The sequence below is a fragment of the Cajanus cajan genome, chromosome 3 (assembly GCF_000230855.2).
Source record: "Cajanus cajan strain Asha chromosome 3, NIPB_CcT2T_4, whole genome shotgun sequence".
Classification (NCBI taxonomy): domain Eukaryota; kingdom Viridiplantae; phylum Streptophyta; class Magnoliopsida; order Fabales; family Fabaceae; genus Cajanus; species Cajanus cajan.
The window spans coordinates 40,251,669-40,269,414 of record NC_138519.1 but is presented as its reverse complement, the minus strand read 5'-3'; the positions used below and the strand labels follow the sequence as shown (position 1 = coordinate 40,269,414).

At 33.0% G+C, this 17,746-nt stretch overlaps 1 protein-coding gene across 3 annotated transcripts in view; it reads left to right on the top strand.

The window, feature by feature from the left end:
• The window catches only part of LOC109812492 (uncharacterized), a 54,098-nt gene that overhangs the window by 11,556 nt on the left and 24,796 nt on the right, over positions 1 to 17,746 (top strand). For all 3 annotated transcript variants that reach the window (XM_020376469.3, XM_083070898.1, XM_029274216.2), the window contains exons 5-6: positions 3,522 to 3,873; positions 4,183 to 4,372. In XM_020376469.3, the coding sequence (XP_020232058.2) occupies positions 3,522 to 3,873; positions 4,183 to 4,372 (542 nt within the window). The remainder of the gene's footprint in view (positions 1 to 3,521; positions 3,874 to 4,182; positions 4,373 to 17,746) is intronic.

Below are 17,746 nucleotides of genomic sequence, written 5' to 3'. Positions count from 1 at the left end.
CTCCCCTATTATTAGTGACCCTTGTAGGAGGTTATGGATCAACTCAACGTCCCGACAAATAACCTATTTTAGCTTCCCCTTTTTGTCAATATCTTCAATGGTTTGGTCTTCAAGAAAAATAACATCTTTGCTTTTGACAATCTTCTTAGCAACTAAATCCAAAAACTTTAACCAAAATTATCTAAACCATAACCCAAGAAAATACACTATTTAGACTTACCATCAAGCTTATATATCTCATCTCTAGGGATATGGACAAATACCTTGTAGCCAAACACTGTCAAGTGACTCTATATAGGAGACATTTTTCCCTTTCCACACCCTCTCTAGAACATCACTATCAAGAGGAATAGAGGGAAAACAATTGATCAAGTGTACTATAATTCTCAACGCTTCACCTCAAAAGGCTTTAGGTAATTCAGCATGAGAGAGCATGCATACGATTCTATCATCAATAGTGTGGTTCATTCCCTTTTTAACCCCATTATGTTGAGGAGTCTTTGGAACTATCTTCTCAAGCTTAGTGTCATGGGCCTTGCAATAGTGCTCAAATGAACCCTTGTTTCACCACCATTATCTGCTCTAACACACTTCAATAATTTCTCTATTTCTCTTTCAACACATGCATGAAAGTGTTTGAACATATTAAGTACTTGATCTTTGGATTTCAAAAGAAAAGCCCACACATTTGTAGAATGGTCATCAACATATAAAAGTGACAAACAAGAGTAAACACTAAGGGTTTTAGCATCCATGGTACAAACATCAATGTCAACTAAATTCAAGATATGTGGCATTCTACAGGGAGAATAAGTGCGAAAAAAAATCCAATGTTGCTTACCAACAAGGTAATCATAACAAGTTTCAAGAGATGTACCTTCAATGGGAAACAACCCTTGTCTTCCAAGAGTATCAAGACTCTTCTCACTCAAGTAACCAAGACATTTATGCCATAAATTTGTAGAGTAATCTTTAATTGACTCCACAACCAAAGCTTCATTATAAGTCAAAGATCTAGCTATGCCTTGTCCCTTACTTTGAGTTTCTTTATTCAGGAGACTATCTTTGACCATATCAAAGGTTAGCTTTCCATTAAGAGAATAGTTACTCAGAGACACCACCAATGTCTCCTAATTTTTTGGTGATGAGCTAAGTAACAATGATGCCAACAAGTAATCATCTAATACAATATTCATAGTATTCAAATCATTCATCAAATTTTGAAAATTTCGTAAGTGATGCTTCATCGAGGAACCAACTTTATATTTCAAGTTTACCATATTTCTAATCAAAAACACCATATTCTTTGCATTTTTGGACTCAAACAACTCACTCAATTTCTTCCCCATGTTAAAAGCAATAGTCTCACTTAACACATGGTGATAGATGCTCTAATGTATCCATTGTCGGATCATACCAATGGTCTTTCTAATGGTTTTCTTCCATTTTTCTTTAGATTTATCAACTGGTTTGGTGCCATTAGCCTCAATGGGATCATGCAAGTCTCTAGAGAATAAAAAATCTTCCATTTGAGACTTCTAAATAGAGTAACTAGTGGAATCAAATTTAATCACTATACTAGGGACATCACCTTCACCAATCTTCAAAAAATAAACTTGAGCCACCAATTGAAGCTCTGATACTAGTTGTTTGGGGAAAGATAACAAATAATGACAATTAAGTGGAAACAAAATTGGATCTTCTTTTCTCTCGTGAAAATAATAATAAGCTTTAGAAGCAATCTGATAATTTAAGACTTATAATAGGACGTACAAAAAAAAAGAAATTAATAAACACCAAATGTTAATGTAGAAAAACCCTTAATGTGAGGTAAAAGCCCACAAGACCTAGTCTTTTAAAAACTTCACTAATAATAAGTAATGGATAAACCACAAATCCTCTTGGAACCATCTTGGATCATTATAAAAACACTCCTGACCATTAGGGTGGATAACCATACAAGAAAACCCTCAAATGGGTATTTAAAAAGACAATAGGGAAAACCAAAACACACAAAAATGGTACCAACCACTTTTCTCCAAGCTACTTGCAACTCTTTCTCAGAAAATTCTTCTTTTTCTCTTTGTTGCACAATGCACAAAAATCCACGTACTACTATTTGATTTTTTTTCTTTCTCTAGGGTTCATCTACAAGAGTCACCACATTTAATGCTAATAAAACTTAGCATATTGAAAATAATGGGCTTTTGGCCCATTCACCAAAACATAACTTTTGTTTTTAACAAACTAAGTCAACATGGACCCAAATAAATTGGTGTCCCAAATGAAACTTTGTTCCTAGAATAGGTTGGATGGGCATGCTTAGTTTAGCTAGGTTAGTGAAAAGTTTGAAGGAAAAAAATTACACAATGTTGGTTAAAGTCAAATTATTGCATAGTAAAAATTGGAGTGCAACACATGTTTTCGTCTCCCTCACTATTTTTTGCCCTCCTTTGTGAAAAGAAATTGAGCTTGAAGTAGATTTTCAATTGTTCACCTATTTCCTCCCTCTATCCAACAATAACTAGTGAATATTTGTTTTCACTTTAAATTAAAAAATGTCACTTTGTCTTTACTTTGTTTCTTAATTTTAGAAGTTTAAGTAAGAAGTAGTGAGAATAGAAAATGAAAACAAAAATTAATGAAAAGTTGTTTTCTCCTAAAACAAACAAGAATACAAGATGACAAAAAACATGTGTGAAAACAAATAATATGACGAAAAACCATTTTCTAAAATCAAATGGCCTCAAGTCTTCCAACTAACATCATTTTCATTTTGATTTTTTCACCTTGCCTGTTGGACATACCCTTAGATTTTGTGATCTTACTAACTATAGCAATTAGTTTATCCTTGAGGTTTTGTCTAATATTATTTTGTGTATTTTTGTGACATGCATGCATAGATATTACAATATGCAATGTAAAAAAGATGGAAGACCGAGGAAGTAAAATATTTGATTAAGACGGAGGAGTATGTTAACAAGGTGGAAATTTTCATGAAAGATGTATGGGTTAAAGGGTTTGGTAATAGTGGAGTGAAATGGGAAGAGTTCAAGTGACTCAAATCAAATTTTATTGTTGTGTCTTTTTTATTTATTTTTTATTTTATTTTAATGAGTGTTATTTTTTAATTGTTTGTGTGCAAAGGTTACATGTTACATTTGTGTGTATACAATAGTTGCTATAGTAATAGACCTTCCTTGTTTGGTTCTTTTTATATTTGTGTGATGTCAACATCTTGAATTGATGAGCTAGAAATTGATAAGCTAAGGGTTACCTAATTAAGAGGATATAATCCTTCGAGTTTTTGAGATAAGTCAGCTTGTGCCACTAATTAGGAGATTCATAATGATAACCATTAGTCTCATACAAATATTTTGTCAATTGGATTTTGAAACCTTCATCTAAAGGATAAGTTATAAAAGTTTTCTAAATGTATGCTTTATTTCTAAACCACAATTGTTTATTGAAGTTTTAAACATATGTCCTATTTTTTTCTTTATGATTGATTGATATTGCAGAGTTTGAAGGGCTTGATCATATGTGGAAGCAAAAGAAAAAACATAAGTTAGCTGAAAGTCTAGCAAATATTTTAGTGCAATATGATTTATCCTGGCAAATATCTCATAATGACCATAAATGGATAACATTGATTACAATGCCACATCTTCCTTTCAATGTGGCCAAAAGGAGAAGGTTAAGTGAAAGTAAGAGGCAAGAGAGACATAAGGTTGATAAAGAATCTCTTCATGAGCGAATACCATTACTCATGGCAGCTAAAACGGGAATCATAGAAATTGTTGAAAAAATCCTTGAAGCGAATCCTTCAGCTATCTTTCATGTTACTAAACATGGGCAGAACATATTGAACATGTAAGTTTAACCCATATAGAGAAATAATAAATTATGGAAGTCTTACTTTTTATTCATAAATTTTTTTTTCATGTTTTTGTAATTTCTAATAAATTTTAACTAATAGTAAATAGTTTGTTAGTAAAACTCCTCTAATTTTACTAGACAAATATTGTATCAATAAAGGTAAATTCAATGTCTAGTTTTTAATTTTTTATTTTTCTTAGTAATTAATTGAAACTTTTGATAGTGTGTATTAAATTAATTAATTTTTTCTTTTTTTTTTACTTTCATGCTTATCTTTTTGTTTTTTTATTGTCAATGGGCTAGGGCTATCCAATATCGTCAGAAAAAGGTTATTCGAATCATTAGAAAAAAAGGTGCACTTGAATCCTTGTTTCCTCAAATCACAGACAAAGGTCGCACAATCTTGCACGAAGTTGCAAGGATGGACTATTACAAACCTGGACGCTTAGCTGGTGTGGCATTTCAATTACAAGACGAGTTGCGTTGGTATGATGTGAGTAGCTAATTATATCTTTATGGTTCACTTTATTTGAAATCTTATTTGGGTTAGATAAAAATCATAAATTTGTTAAATACCATATGTGATACTTTTCTACCTCAAATCTTAAATAAGTAATTTTTATTGAAAAAAATTTAATAGAAATAATTTTTGGTCACATAATGCCTAGCTGCATAAAATTCCAACAATACAAAAAAGAAACATAAAATTGGTAATCTCTATTAAACTAAAGGAAACACGAACTCTCTAACCCTAATGTCACGTTATAAGAGTAAGATCTTGGAACAACCAATGAAGCATCAAGTTTTGCCTCTATCAAATTCCCCCTCTAGTATATGATCTAAGCTTGCAATTGACAATCAACCCAAACACACAAAATAATAAATAGGAATACATATCATCCATGTATAGTACATATGAAGCATAAGAAAAGCACTAAGCAAACAAATATCACATTTAAACTTCATACATTCATTGGTATTCATCCTCAATCATCAAAGACAATACTCATCTCAATTATATCAATTCAGGCCACTCAATCAATTGCAGTTACAATATATACTTGCGTAAATGCATGAACCTAATTCTACATGTATCTGATAACAATCTCCTCATCCTCAACTCAAGATAGTCTAGAAGCCATGGAACGTGACCTATCTATGGTGTTGGGACCACCTCATCTATGGTGATCCCCCCTGCTCCATCCTCAACCAAGGGATTCCTATCAAGGTCATGTCATAGTGTTACAGCCGGTCATGGTTACCACCCATTCTTGTTAGAGGCTCCCAACTATAATACCACTCAAGGTTTAGATAGATGAATTTTGAGACCTACTTGCATAGACTCACTATCCTACAAGAAAACATGTATGCATGGACTCTAAAACTATAACATCACACACATATCACAACTATTAAATGTAACTTGCCAAATTGTAGCCCTGGACTTATCCTCAACATCACAATAATCCTTCATAATGATTATCATATCATGCATCCTGATATTTCTTCATTGATCAATGCCATCTCTTATACACATAATCATTTTAAAATTTTCATTTTAAACTACTAGTATTTCATTATGTCTTAAAATTTTTAGGAGCAACTACATTTACCTTTTCTAGATTTACTAGAAGTAAAGTGGTTTCATCTTTTGGAGACATTAACAATGCTCCAAGGGCTAATTGAGTTTTCATTACCTTATAATTTATTCTATAGACTATAGGAATTAGAAATTAATTTTGATTTCATTCATCTTCCATCATTTTCATGTCTAACATAATATTATTAGAAGTGTTATAGAAGTTTTTAAATTTATTTATATGTGTGCGTGTGTGTGTGTATATATATATATATATATATATATATATATAGACACACACACACACACACACACACACACACATATATATATATATGTGTGTGTGTGTGTGTGTGTGTATATATGTATATGTGTGAATATGTATAAATGTACACACATACACATGTATATGTATATGTATGTGTGTATATAAATATATGTATTTCAGAATAAGGATTTAGAATATTATTCATAATATTTTGAAATAGAGTATTTTTCAGAATAGGGACAAATGGGTTTTCATAACTGTATAGTAAAAATGGTAATTATAGTAATTGGAATTGCTCTAGGGTTCTAGTATTCATCTATCATTTTAACATCTATAAGAATATTGTAATTAGTATTTGTGGAAACTTAACAAAGCTATAAATTAATTTTCGTAATTATTAATGTAAAAAGGGCCTTGATAAAGGTTGGTTTTAAACAAGGCTAAAATTCGATCTTGTAAATTCTTAGGTATGTTATCTTGTAAAGAGACAAAGACAGGGGAGTCTATTCCTATTCTAAAAAGGGGTTCTTATTACAATTTGGATAGATCCTATGTGTGCATATTTATATATTTTTAATATACTCGGCTATTAGTTGCTTGGATATTAAAGGAGTAGTAGAAGTTTTTTTTTACACCCCTTAGAAAAACTAACTCTATTAGACTTTCTAATTTCCATAGTGCTAGATCCTCTTTAAAAAGACCTAGATCTAGTGTTTCTATTAGTAGAGGTTTATCCTTGAAAGGTATGAACCCAGACCCAATAATACCAACACCTTGTTAGAAAAGAATGGCACAATCCAAGAGGGGGGGTGAATTGGATTCAATGACCCTTTTAAAAATTTATCAGAGTATTTTGGATCTTAATTTCAATCAAAACTTTTCTATGACAGAATTTCCAAATGAAGCTCTTCTAAAGACTTGTTACAAAAATATGAATGCAATATGCTCACTTGATTACAACATAATGAGGTTCAACAATAATGTTCAATTACAAATTTAAACCATCAAGATTCACATACACTTGTTAATCAAGTTTTATCTTCTTTAAATTTTAACCAAGAAATTACACAAAGTAAAAGATAAGGTAGAAGAAGATTGCACAAGTCTTTTATACTGGTTCAGCCACTCCACATGTGACCTACATCCAGTCCTTAATCAACACCTGATTAAGATTTGTTCCACTATCTTTAAGCAAGAAGGTTTACAAGCACACACACATGCATATACTTCAACACTAAAAGATAACCACTTTCTTGACCCCAAGAAAGCACCCCTTGTAGAACCCACTACAAGAAACCTTACCACTTGAGAAACCCTTCTCAAGATTTTTCACAAAGATTCACAAAGAATAAAAGGAACGAATTCACCTGGAATTCTTGAACAAATCTTTATCTTCCCCTTTCAAGAATATGATGATGATGATCTTCTAACAAAGCTTTTCACAAACGTTTTCACTCTTGGATTTCACAAAGAAAACTCTCCAAGATGTCACAAAGACTCACAAAAACGTTTTTCACAAATTGATTATCAGTTCTAACTCTTGTCTGAAGTTTCTCAAAGTTCAAACTATTTATAAAAGTTTCAGACACAGATAATCGATTATTTTAAAGAATAATCGATTATTTTGTTCTTCAGGTTTTCTGGAAACCAACCAAGAACAATATAATCGATTATTTAGCTGGATAATCGATTATTCCAGAGAGTTGTTCCTGGGATAATCGATTATTTTGGCAAATAATCGATTATTACAGCAAGGCATTCCACTTAGCCTATTAGCTGGAATAATCGATTATATTTAACAATAATCGATTATTTTGAGTTAGTTCTTAAAACTTCATTTTAAGACTCAAAATAACTTTCCAATGTTTTTAACTCATCATCATATACTCTCTACTTAGTTTAGATAAGATTTGATTATGCACAAAGCATACTAAGCACACAAAATATAAAAACACATTCAAAACAATTTATTTCCTAAGCTCTATTACATAGCTCCATTTCATAGCATTTTCTTGACTCTTCTTTGACTTTGTTTTTGTGCTCCAAGTTGTTGTTGTATACTTGTTGTGATCATCAAAACTCCTTTAAGATTCAAGCTCTCCTAAGCTCAACACACCTAAATATGAAATAAAAAATTTTTGAAAATCAGAACTCTTCAACCTTTTCATACCTTATTTAATTGAATATGATAAAAATTTCAAAATTGATAAAGACTCCAAGGAAAAAATTTCTTGGTGAAAAGAATAAAGCAAAGCATAGTCGGTTTTTTAAAACATTTTCCCAAGAAGAACTTGCTAAATTTAGAGAAACTTATTACAAAGATTTAGAATGTGTACCTGCATGATGATACATCGATAATTTTGTAACTCTTATCTTTCTTATTCTTTATCCTCATCCTAGTAGTATTAACCTGTCATTTGCAATACACTTGATAGTTTTTTGTTATACCTGCCCGAGTGGGATAAAGGGGTACTTGCAAAAGACACTTCAACGCTTAAGTCAATCTTTAGGATTAGAAAAATCAATGGTAGTTAATTCTAGTAATAATGCAAAAGTACCTTTTTCTGTCTCTAATCATCATTATTTATACAAATCGTACTTGTCCTAGACCCATAATAAGGCCCATTAACGCAAATGATACTTGAGGTAGCCCCTCAAGTTATGTCAACTGTTGAAGCTCAAGTTAGCGGAAAACACACAGAAGGAGGGGTTGAATGTGTGTGTGTGAGAATGAAGGAAATTTAAAATCTTTGTCACAAATAAATCCTCCTTTTTCTTTGGCTAAAAGTAGTATTATCTTGGATATTCAAAAATTGTGTTAGGTTGGCTCGGTAAAAGATTTTTCGTCTAAAGAATTTATCGTCTGCACCTAAAAACATTTCTTTAAAGGAAAATTTTCTTTAAGGTAATAAGTCAAGAAAAAATATTTTTCATCTGAAGATAGATATGGTAAAAATGATTTAGTGAATGAAAACTTAAGTATGGTATAATAGATAAGTAAAACTGCATCTAAGAAAAGATAAGGAGTGCAAAGAGTTTTTATACTGGTTTGCTCAACTTGAGCTACGTCTAGTCTCCTTCAAATGAAGGGTTCCACTAATCACAATAGATTACAAGTATTCTCAACCACTTCTAACTCGTCAACTTCACTCGTCGACGCTAGTATTCTTAAACCATTTCTGGTTCACCAAGTATTCTTAACCACTTCTGGTTCGTCAACATTCACTCATCGACGCTAGTATTCTTAAACCACTTCTGGTTCACCAAGTATTCTTTCAAATAGCCACTTTAGGCTTTACAATAGATGAATGTTTTTGAGTGCGTATAACTCTCACAAAGAGGATAGGATAATTTCTACACTCACTAAGGTATTCAATCCTAAGTTAAACCGCCCCTGCCCCCACTCCCGATACCTGCTGGGGGTAAAATCAGGGTACCCATCCCCGTCCCCAACGGGGTTTGGGTTTCCCCGCCCTGCCCCCCCCATTCCTACCTTATTTTTCTTCTTTTTTTCTTTTTTCTTTTTAATAAATAGGAAAAAATTTAAAAATACAAGAAAAGTAAAATAATACAAATTTTTACATATAAATATTTCTAATTTTGATTTATATATATATAAATAATTTTTTAATTATATTATTAAGCGGGACGAGGGCATGTAGAGGGGCGAGGGCGGGGCGGGTATTAACATCCCCGTCCCTGCCCCGCCCTTGATTTTATCAATCAGGGAAAACCTGAACCTGATAAACATAGATTTTCCCTGTCCAAATCGAGGTGAGTTTGAGCGGGTACTCATGGGGCGATTTAGATTGCCATGCCTAGTGATGGGTCCCATATGAAGCTCCAAGAATGGTCCTCCATCAATTGATATATTAAATGCGAGCATTAAATGCTTATCACTAAAGCGTGTATCTCTTATCTGATCCAAGTAGCTACTTATCATTATTTCCTTCTATTTTGAGTATAGTAAAGTAGTGTCAACAAAGAGCAATTAGGGCTAGTGTAGAGTAATCTTTTTCATTACTTTTTTTTTGTGATATCTAGGATTTTGCTTTTTGGTTTTACACAGATATTTGTTATTTTTCCCCTTTAATGCGCTTTGAGAGTTTTGAAGTTCCTTTTTTGTTCAATCTACTAAGGAACAACACATTAAGTGAAGTTCAACGTTGGTCTTATATAAGAGTGTTCATTTAATATTGTCAGACAGATTGTATGCTTCATCTGAATTTTTTCATTTTACAGATGACATGTATTTTCTTCACATTTTGTCTAATATGTTTTATCTTTGAAGAATGCTAACTCTTGCTTAAAGAAAATCTTTTGATTGTCATCATTAAAACTTAAAGAATTGTCTATTGTCTTAAAATAGGATTTTTGATTTAACATCTTGTACTATAGCTTTCTTTGGTATATTAGAGAAATCATATCCTTTAAGTTTATCCTCATTATTTGTGTAATTTTCTATTTCTTTTTCTTCTAAAAGTATATTTTTAATTTAGTTAAATATTCTAATTTTTCTTTTTCATTTGTTATTTTATCAACCATTTCTAAGGCTAATTTAGTTTCAATTTTATTACATTTATCTTATGAAAACATGCACCATTTTATGAATCATAATTACAAAATAGTTTTAATCCATCCACAAAAAAACATCATTAAAATAAAAGGCCTTCAATATCCAATTTGGTTGCCAATTTTCCACCAAAGACTTTATTATTCAACATGTTAAAATCCTTAGATGTTATGCAAATGTTATAAGAAATATGACGACCTTTCATAAATCCCCTTTATTAGCATGAAAAAATTCTTGGGGCCAAAATTGCCAACCTATTCGCTATTATTTTGGTAATAACTTTAACTAGAAGTTTGCTAAAGCAATAAGCCCATAATATGATAATTGTCCAATACATTTAAATTTTGGTATAAGGGCCACGAAATTACAATTTAAACTAGGGAGTATCTAATTTTGTTTGAAGAATTGTAGCATGAAGGCAAAAACATCATATTGGATTATGTCCCAAAATGCATGATAAAAATTACCTCCAAAGTCGTCCAGATTCGGTGCACTTGATTTAGTCAAAGAAAACATAACTCTATTCACTTCCTCTATAGATGGAATATTTGTCAATGTAATGATGTCTGCCTCCATAACTAACTTGGGAATAAAACGAGCAATTAAATCATTTGGCTGACTCCTATTGTCTGATGAGTATAAAGAGGTGTAATAATTCAAAACGTGAGCCTCAATACCTGCAAAAGAGTCAATAATGATATCCTTATCCTTTAAATAACACAGAATTCATAAATCTTCTATTTTTCACCATATGGTGGAAGAAGTGATGGAAACCTATTTCCTAAGAATCCCTTTGGAAGAGATAAGTCCAAGAAGGGTGAAGGTTGATAAAGTTGATTTGAAGAATTGTAGGGTATTTACCCTTATTTTGTAAGGTACCCTACATTTGGAGGGCTGTCCTACCTTAAAGGACTCCTATTATTGTTATACATTTTTTTACTTGTCATTCATTTTAGTAGTGATTATATTAGGATATTTTTGGCCTTGTATTTTGGGTCAAGTAGTATAGGTAATTTTGTTCTTGTATTACTTGAGAGTATAATTAGTAGATTAGGGGAAACGTCACTAACAAAGTCTTGTTAAACTTATTTAGGCTTGGATGAACCAAATCATTTTATGGCCCACAAATTTAGGCATCTAGTTGCTTATACAAGTGGTTTAGACGTCTAAACCATGTGAAGCTTGTCATCTAAGCTATAAATTAAGTCACATGCTTTAATCGTGACATCTAAACAAACTTGTTAAAAGTAATCATTAGTCTAGTAAGTGGTAATGATTATGTTAGGTAGTTGGAGTTAACTTAAACTAACCTAGGTTATTCTTAAACTAGTATTAGCTTAGCTTACTCCATAAGCTTCTAGACAACTAATTAGACTTGTAGACATTTAACTAGAGTTATTTAGCTAAAGTACAAGATAAATAATCATGGTTACACTTAATCATGGCTAGTCTAGCTTGCACCATAAGCCAATTAAACTCTACATATTGTAGTTTTGACCTATTTTGTATTACTTTTGATGCATTTTATGAGTTAGCCAAGAATTCTCTCTGATTTCTTTCTCTCAAAAGTCCTAAATTCTTTCTTTGATTTGCTTCCAATTTCTTTATCCTCTTCCTATGAGTGTGGTGAGACTTGAAGTGGTTTTTCTTGTACCTGATTGAAACTTGACTTAGAACCAGATTAGAGTTGATTCCTCTTCAAGCTTCTCCCTAGACCTTTGGCTCCTTGGTTCTCCTTAAGCTTCTCCAAAGCCTCCAATGGTGGATGAAGCTTTAGAATTCACCATCAATGGTGAGAAACACTCTCAAGTGGCGCCACTCCTTGGAGGAAGATTAACCACTTCAAATCTCACCACACTCTTGTATGAAAAGGATAAGAGAAATAGATTGAAATCAAAGAGGTTGAGACTTTTGGAAGAGAGAAAATTCATGAAAATTCAGAATTCTCTCATATAATGCATCAAAAGTGTTTACAAAGTGAAGGAAAAGACTTATATAGTGGGGAAGTGGCTTGTGGTGCTAGCTAGGCTAACTATGGTTCAAGGAGAACCATGGTTAGCCTTCTTTCACTCAAGATAATCGGTCTAGTAACTTGGAAGCTTGTGGAACAAGCTTTATCTTTGAAGCTTGTGGAGCAAGCCAAGCTAGAAGCTTGTAACATGCTAACCAAGTGTGCAGGAGAAGCTAGAAGAGCTCCATTAATCTATTAGTCCTTTCCAACATACTCAATCCGATGCTCTTAAGGGTAACCTCACACACCAAGCTTAAGTCTCTAAACTCTTCAATCAAATCTAACCCTTAAATCATCAAAAGTGATAGATGAATGATCATTCTACTCAAGGCATGTGCTACAATATCATCTTTACTTCTATGGCCTTCTCAAAAGATCAAACACCTAAGCGTAAGTTCACTAGGTACACATACTTGGTCTCCAAGTCTTGTCACCAAAACGAATCAACTAATTATGCTGCTCTAATTTGTTTTAACAAACCACTTGTTACTCGAGTCATACCTAGTTTCACACTACTAGGGGTAATCTCACAAGTCAAACTTAAATCTCAAATTTGAGCCAGAAGATACAACTCTCTAATCATAAAGGAAGATAAATGTAGAGGTTTCCTACTCAAAGCATCGACCACTACATTGGCTTTACCTAAATAACAACTAAGATTAAAATCCTAGTCCTTAAGAAATTTCAACTATTTCAGGTCAAATAGATATTTAAGGTTCTTATGATCACTAAATATATCAAGCTTAGAATCATACGGGTAGTGTCACCAAATATTAGTATAAATATTACAACCGCTAACTTAAAGTCATGGGTAAGGTAATTCCTCTCATGAATTCTCAATTTCCTAGAAGCATAAGCTACTATCGTTCCTTCTTGCATCAACACTCCGCCCAAACCTATCTTAGAAGCACTACTATTACCATAAAAGGCTTACTAAAATATGGTAATATTAGCACTAGCCAACATTTCCTTAAGAGTTTGGAAACTACTCCCATACTTGCCATCCCACACAAAGGCAACTCCTTCCTAGTCAATCTAATCAAAGGTAATGTTATCCTAGAAATTTTCTCAATAACTCTCCTATAATAATAAGTTAATCTAAGAAAACTCTTAACCTCACTAGCTGACTTTGGTATCTCCCACTTAAGTACAACTTCTACCATAGATAGATCTACATTATACCTCCACTAAAATTATAGAACCTAGGAAACTCGTCTCATACAATCAAAAATCATACTTAGAAAACTTAGTCTAAAGTTGTCTTGAATATATCCTCATCCTCAACTCTAATATGATGATATCACATCTTAAAGGTCAACCTTACTAAACACACAAACATCCACTAATTAATCCATAAGGTTATCTATCCTTATATCAACATACACACATATCAAAACATATTAGAATACCTACTTTAAACATTTGATATATACCATCCCTAAGAATGTATGAATCAATCACCATTTACTCCATATAGCATGTACATGAACCAAATTTACCACATAGCATCATACAACCTTAAACTACCTTTCAATGACAACGTCTTAGAACATCATAACCAAATCAGTTTTTATCCTTGCATGCCTAACAACTCAAAACATCATGACATCGTACATATCCATTCAACAACTATCAAAGAAAATGATACCTAGAGAGTTATACTCATCCAACTGATCTCAATTCTATCTCCAACAAAAGCTAAGATAATAAGCTACAACTCTTATGAAGACATGAGATTCTAAAAAGATCATCTTCTTAGCTAAAAATTCAAAAATCACAACAGATATATTCAGCGCTTATAGCTAGACCTCTGATAACCAAAGCAGCTATAACTAGAGTTGTAGACCTCCAATTTACCTGATTTCAGTTCCATTGAAAAGATAACATCTAAGGCTACAACTTTTATGAAGATCGCAAAATCTAATTCTGTCAATATAGCACTTGTACTGGCAGAACAAAAATATAGTTCAAAATATCCCCTACACCAGAGAGCAATAGTGTATCAACATCTAAGGTCATGAAAATACCTCAATCCTTCCAAACTCACACCTCAAATTCATATTCAAGCTTCCCACTACAATCCTAAACCAAAACAACTCACATATTTAGCACAACAGACTTAGAAAATAAAACTCACATGCTACCTAAACCATAAAAGGTTAACATGTAAGCACCAACACTCAAGGAAAATACCAACATTTCAATCTCTCATCAAGAATACCAAAACTCCAATTCTCAAGATACAACCTCGTTGGATTCAATCACTACAACTATAGATTCCAGAAAATCCATCAACCATTAAATCTCAATACACTCGACAAATCAATGTCTCACCCAAATCTAAGGTTTCAATAGTTTCTAGTTGATTAGGACAATATCTTGTCTACTACTACTCGCACATATGTTTGCAACACAAGCGGTATCACTCATCCACTAATTCTTACGTAAGCAAGAATTATCAAACAACTAAGCACTCATAAGAATGAAGAAGAGCAATCATAATGATATTAGCTAACACTATCTATCATTCCTCTAATTACAATATAATCTAACAGTATAAAACTCAATAATATCAACACAAGGAGAACATCATCATCATCATTATCAAAGAAAAACATCATCAAAGTACACAACAAAAAAACATTGTCAGACTACAGAACAGAATCATGATAAGTACATAACTCATAGCCGATTGGACCAACTAGGCTCTGATACCACTAAATGTGGCACCCTCTACCCCAACATACATATACAGTAATTATAAAAATAAAATTATTCATCATTAAAAACCAAATCTCCAACCACATAAGGTAAAGAGTTCACATTCATAAACTTAATCCAAATAACATGTCAGTAAAATTACAAAGAAATAAAACTAAGTTTTCAAATAGTTTAATGGAAATAACATCCTAAACTAAGCCTAGTTATGCCCGGATGTCACATATCCTATTAGAGCATGACCAACTGAAGCTTAAGCCTCATCACCAACATCCTCATGCTGATGATCACCTACAACACAATTTAAACACATACAAAGAATAACAAGGGAGCGAGAAACATCTCATTCAGGTTCAAGTGCAGAAATAAAGGTTAGATAGCACATACACAAAGCAAACATAAGTCACAAGCACAAATCACATGTACACAATACACATACACAATCAATATCACTTGCACACTCATTTATCATGTAATGATGTCATGGACTCAACTCAGAAATGGATGCATGTTGCGCCATATGGAAGTTTCACATTTCTCATAATTTCATCACTAGTGACCCAAGGTACACCTAGAATAGCTTGTTACAGCACTAGTATGCGGCCTAAGCGGCACACTTGGAATAAATCATTTCATCACATAGCTTGTTACATCACTGGTATGTGGCCTAAGCAGCACACCTGAAATAAGTCATTTCATCACATAGCTTGTTACATCACTGGTATGTGGCCTAAGCAGCACACTTGGAATAAGTTATTTAATCACGTAACTTGTTACATCACTGGTATGCGGCCTAAGCGGAACACTTGGAATAAATCATTTCATTACATAGCTTGTTACATCACTAGTATGCGGCCTAAGCGGCACACCTGGAATAAATCATTTCATCACATTTCACATTCTCATAGTCATAATGTTCACATTAGCACATTCTCATTCACATCATGCCTCATGTCATTTGTTCATATTTCACATAGTCATACTCATAATTGTTCTCATAGGGTTTCACACAGGAACACATAGAGCACTCTAACTCATATCAAAACTTATCTAATTTTGAAATCAAATACATATTCACACTCTACATCACACAAGGAACGCAATAGAACATTCAGAAAGAAAAATATAAAAAATTCATATTTTGCCTGTTTCTCATAGGGTTCTCTTCATATCAAAACATATTCATTTTCAAAATCAGTCACATATTCATACATCACATCCAACAAGGAGCACAACAAAAAAATCAGAAAGAAAAACAGAAAACATTCATATTTTGCCTGTTCCTAGAAGCATGCATCAGGTAAGGGATTTGGGGCCAATCCTACCACCTAACAATTATTCCCACACCCCCAAGAGATGTTTCTCACTCCCCCTTACCTGAATAAGCAAAAGATGAAGCTAGAGCAGAATCTGGAAAATCTCTTTCTCTTGGTTTTCTTTGGTCTCTAGAGAGCGTGACCAGAAATAGTGCCAGAGTGCTCTATTTATAGATTTTAAGAGTGGCCAGAACGGCTCATTCTGGATCCTTGCAGCATGTGTAAACTTGGCATCTGGAACGGCCTGTTCTAAAACTAGAACGACCTGTTCTGAGTTTCCAATTTAACACACAACGACCATATTTGAAATGACCCGTTCCCAACTAGGGTTATAGGCCATTTTAGTAGTTTGGAACGGCCTGTTCCAGTTTGGGAACGGTCCATTCTAGACTACTAAATATCAAACTTTTAATACCTTGGAACGGCCTGTTCCAATTTGGAAATGACTCGTTCTAGGATACTAAAACACCCTAAATAAATTTTATGAAAATTACTAAATCACCCTCAATAAAAAGTATGAAAATTGGGGTGTTACAAGATGAGCTTTATCCTTCCAGAAAGCTTCTTCAAAAGAAAGTGCCTGTTGTAATTCAATTTACGCTCAGGATTCAACATCAATAGAAGCACTCTCACATCCTTGACTAGCTTCCAAAGCAGCACTAGTTGCTTGCACTCGCAAATGAACATTGCCAAATACTCCTTTATTCGATCTTCTAAGCTCTTGTTTTAACAACTTGAATTTTTGCTTTAGAACCATCATAGGGCAGCCAACCACTTAAACATCCCAAGATTTTACAATAAGATGAAAACAATCTAAATGTAGCAACCACATATCCAAGAACTTAAAATGTGATCTAAAATGACTAACTTGTTTATTTAGAGACACTAGTAAAGGAAAATGATCCAAGGATCCACGTAAGTAGAGTTGCAAATTGATCTATCCAACCTGATGTCAATACGACTAGAACCAATCCTCCCATTCGACCAAGTAAACTCAACACCTTTTGTAGGGATATGATCGAATAAGTTGATGACTATTAGTCCAATCTAAAAAGTCCACACAGGATAAAGAACCTGGCACATTCCCACCCTTTTTCTCTTGAGCTCCTAAAACAACATTAAAATCTCCCATTAACAACCACAGTCCTGCATGAGAAGATTGTAGCATAGATAAATCAGCCCAAAGTTGGCGTCTTTTAACATATGAAGTCACTCTATATATTGCAGCAAAAAAAATAGGGCATATTATTAATATTAATAAAGAAAGATAGATGAAAACAATAGAGAAGAATCCAAATTTAACGAATAGAAGACCCATAAGTTTAAAGAAAGTTGGTCCCTAGAATTAACCAAAAATAACTTAAGGCCCATATCCTTCAAGAAGGAATTAGGAAATTGCTCC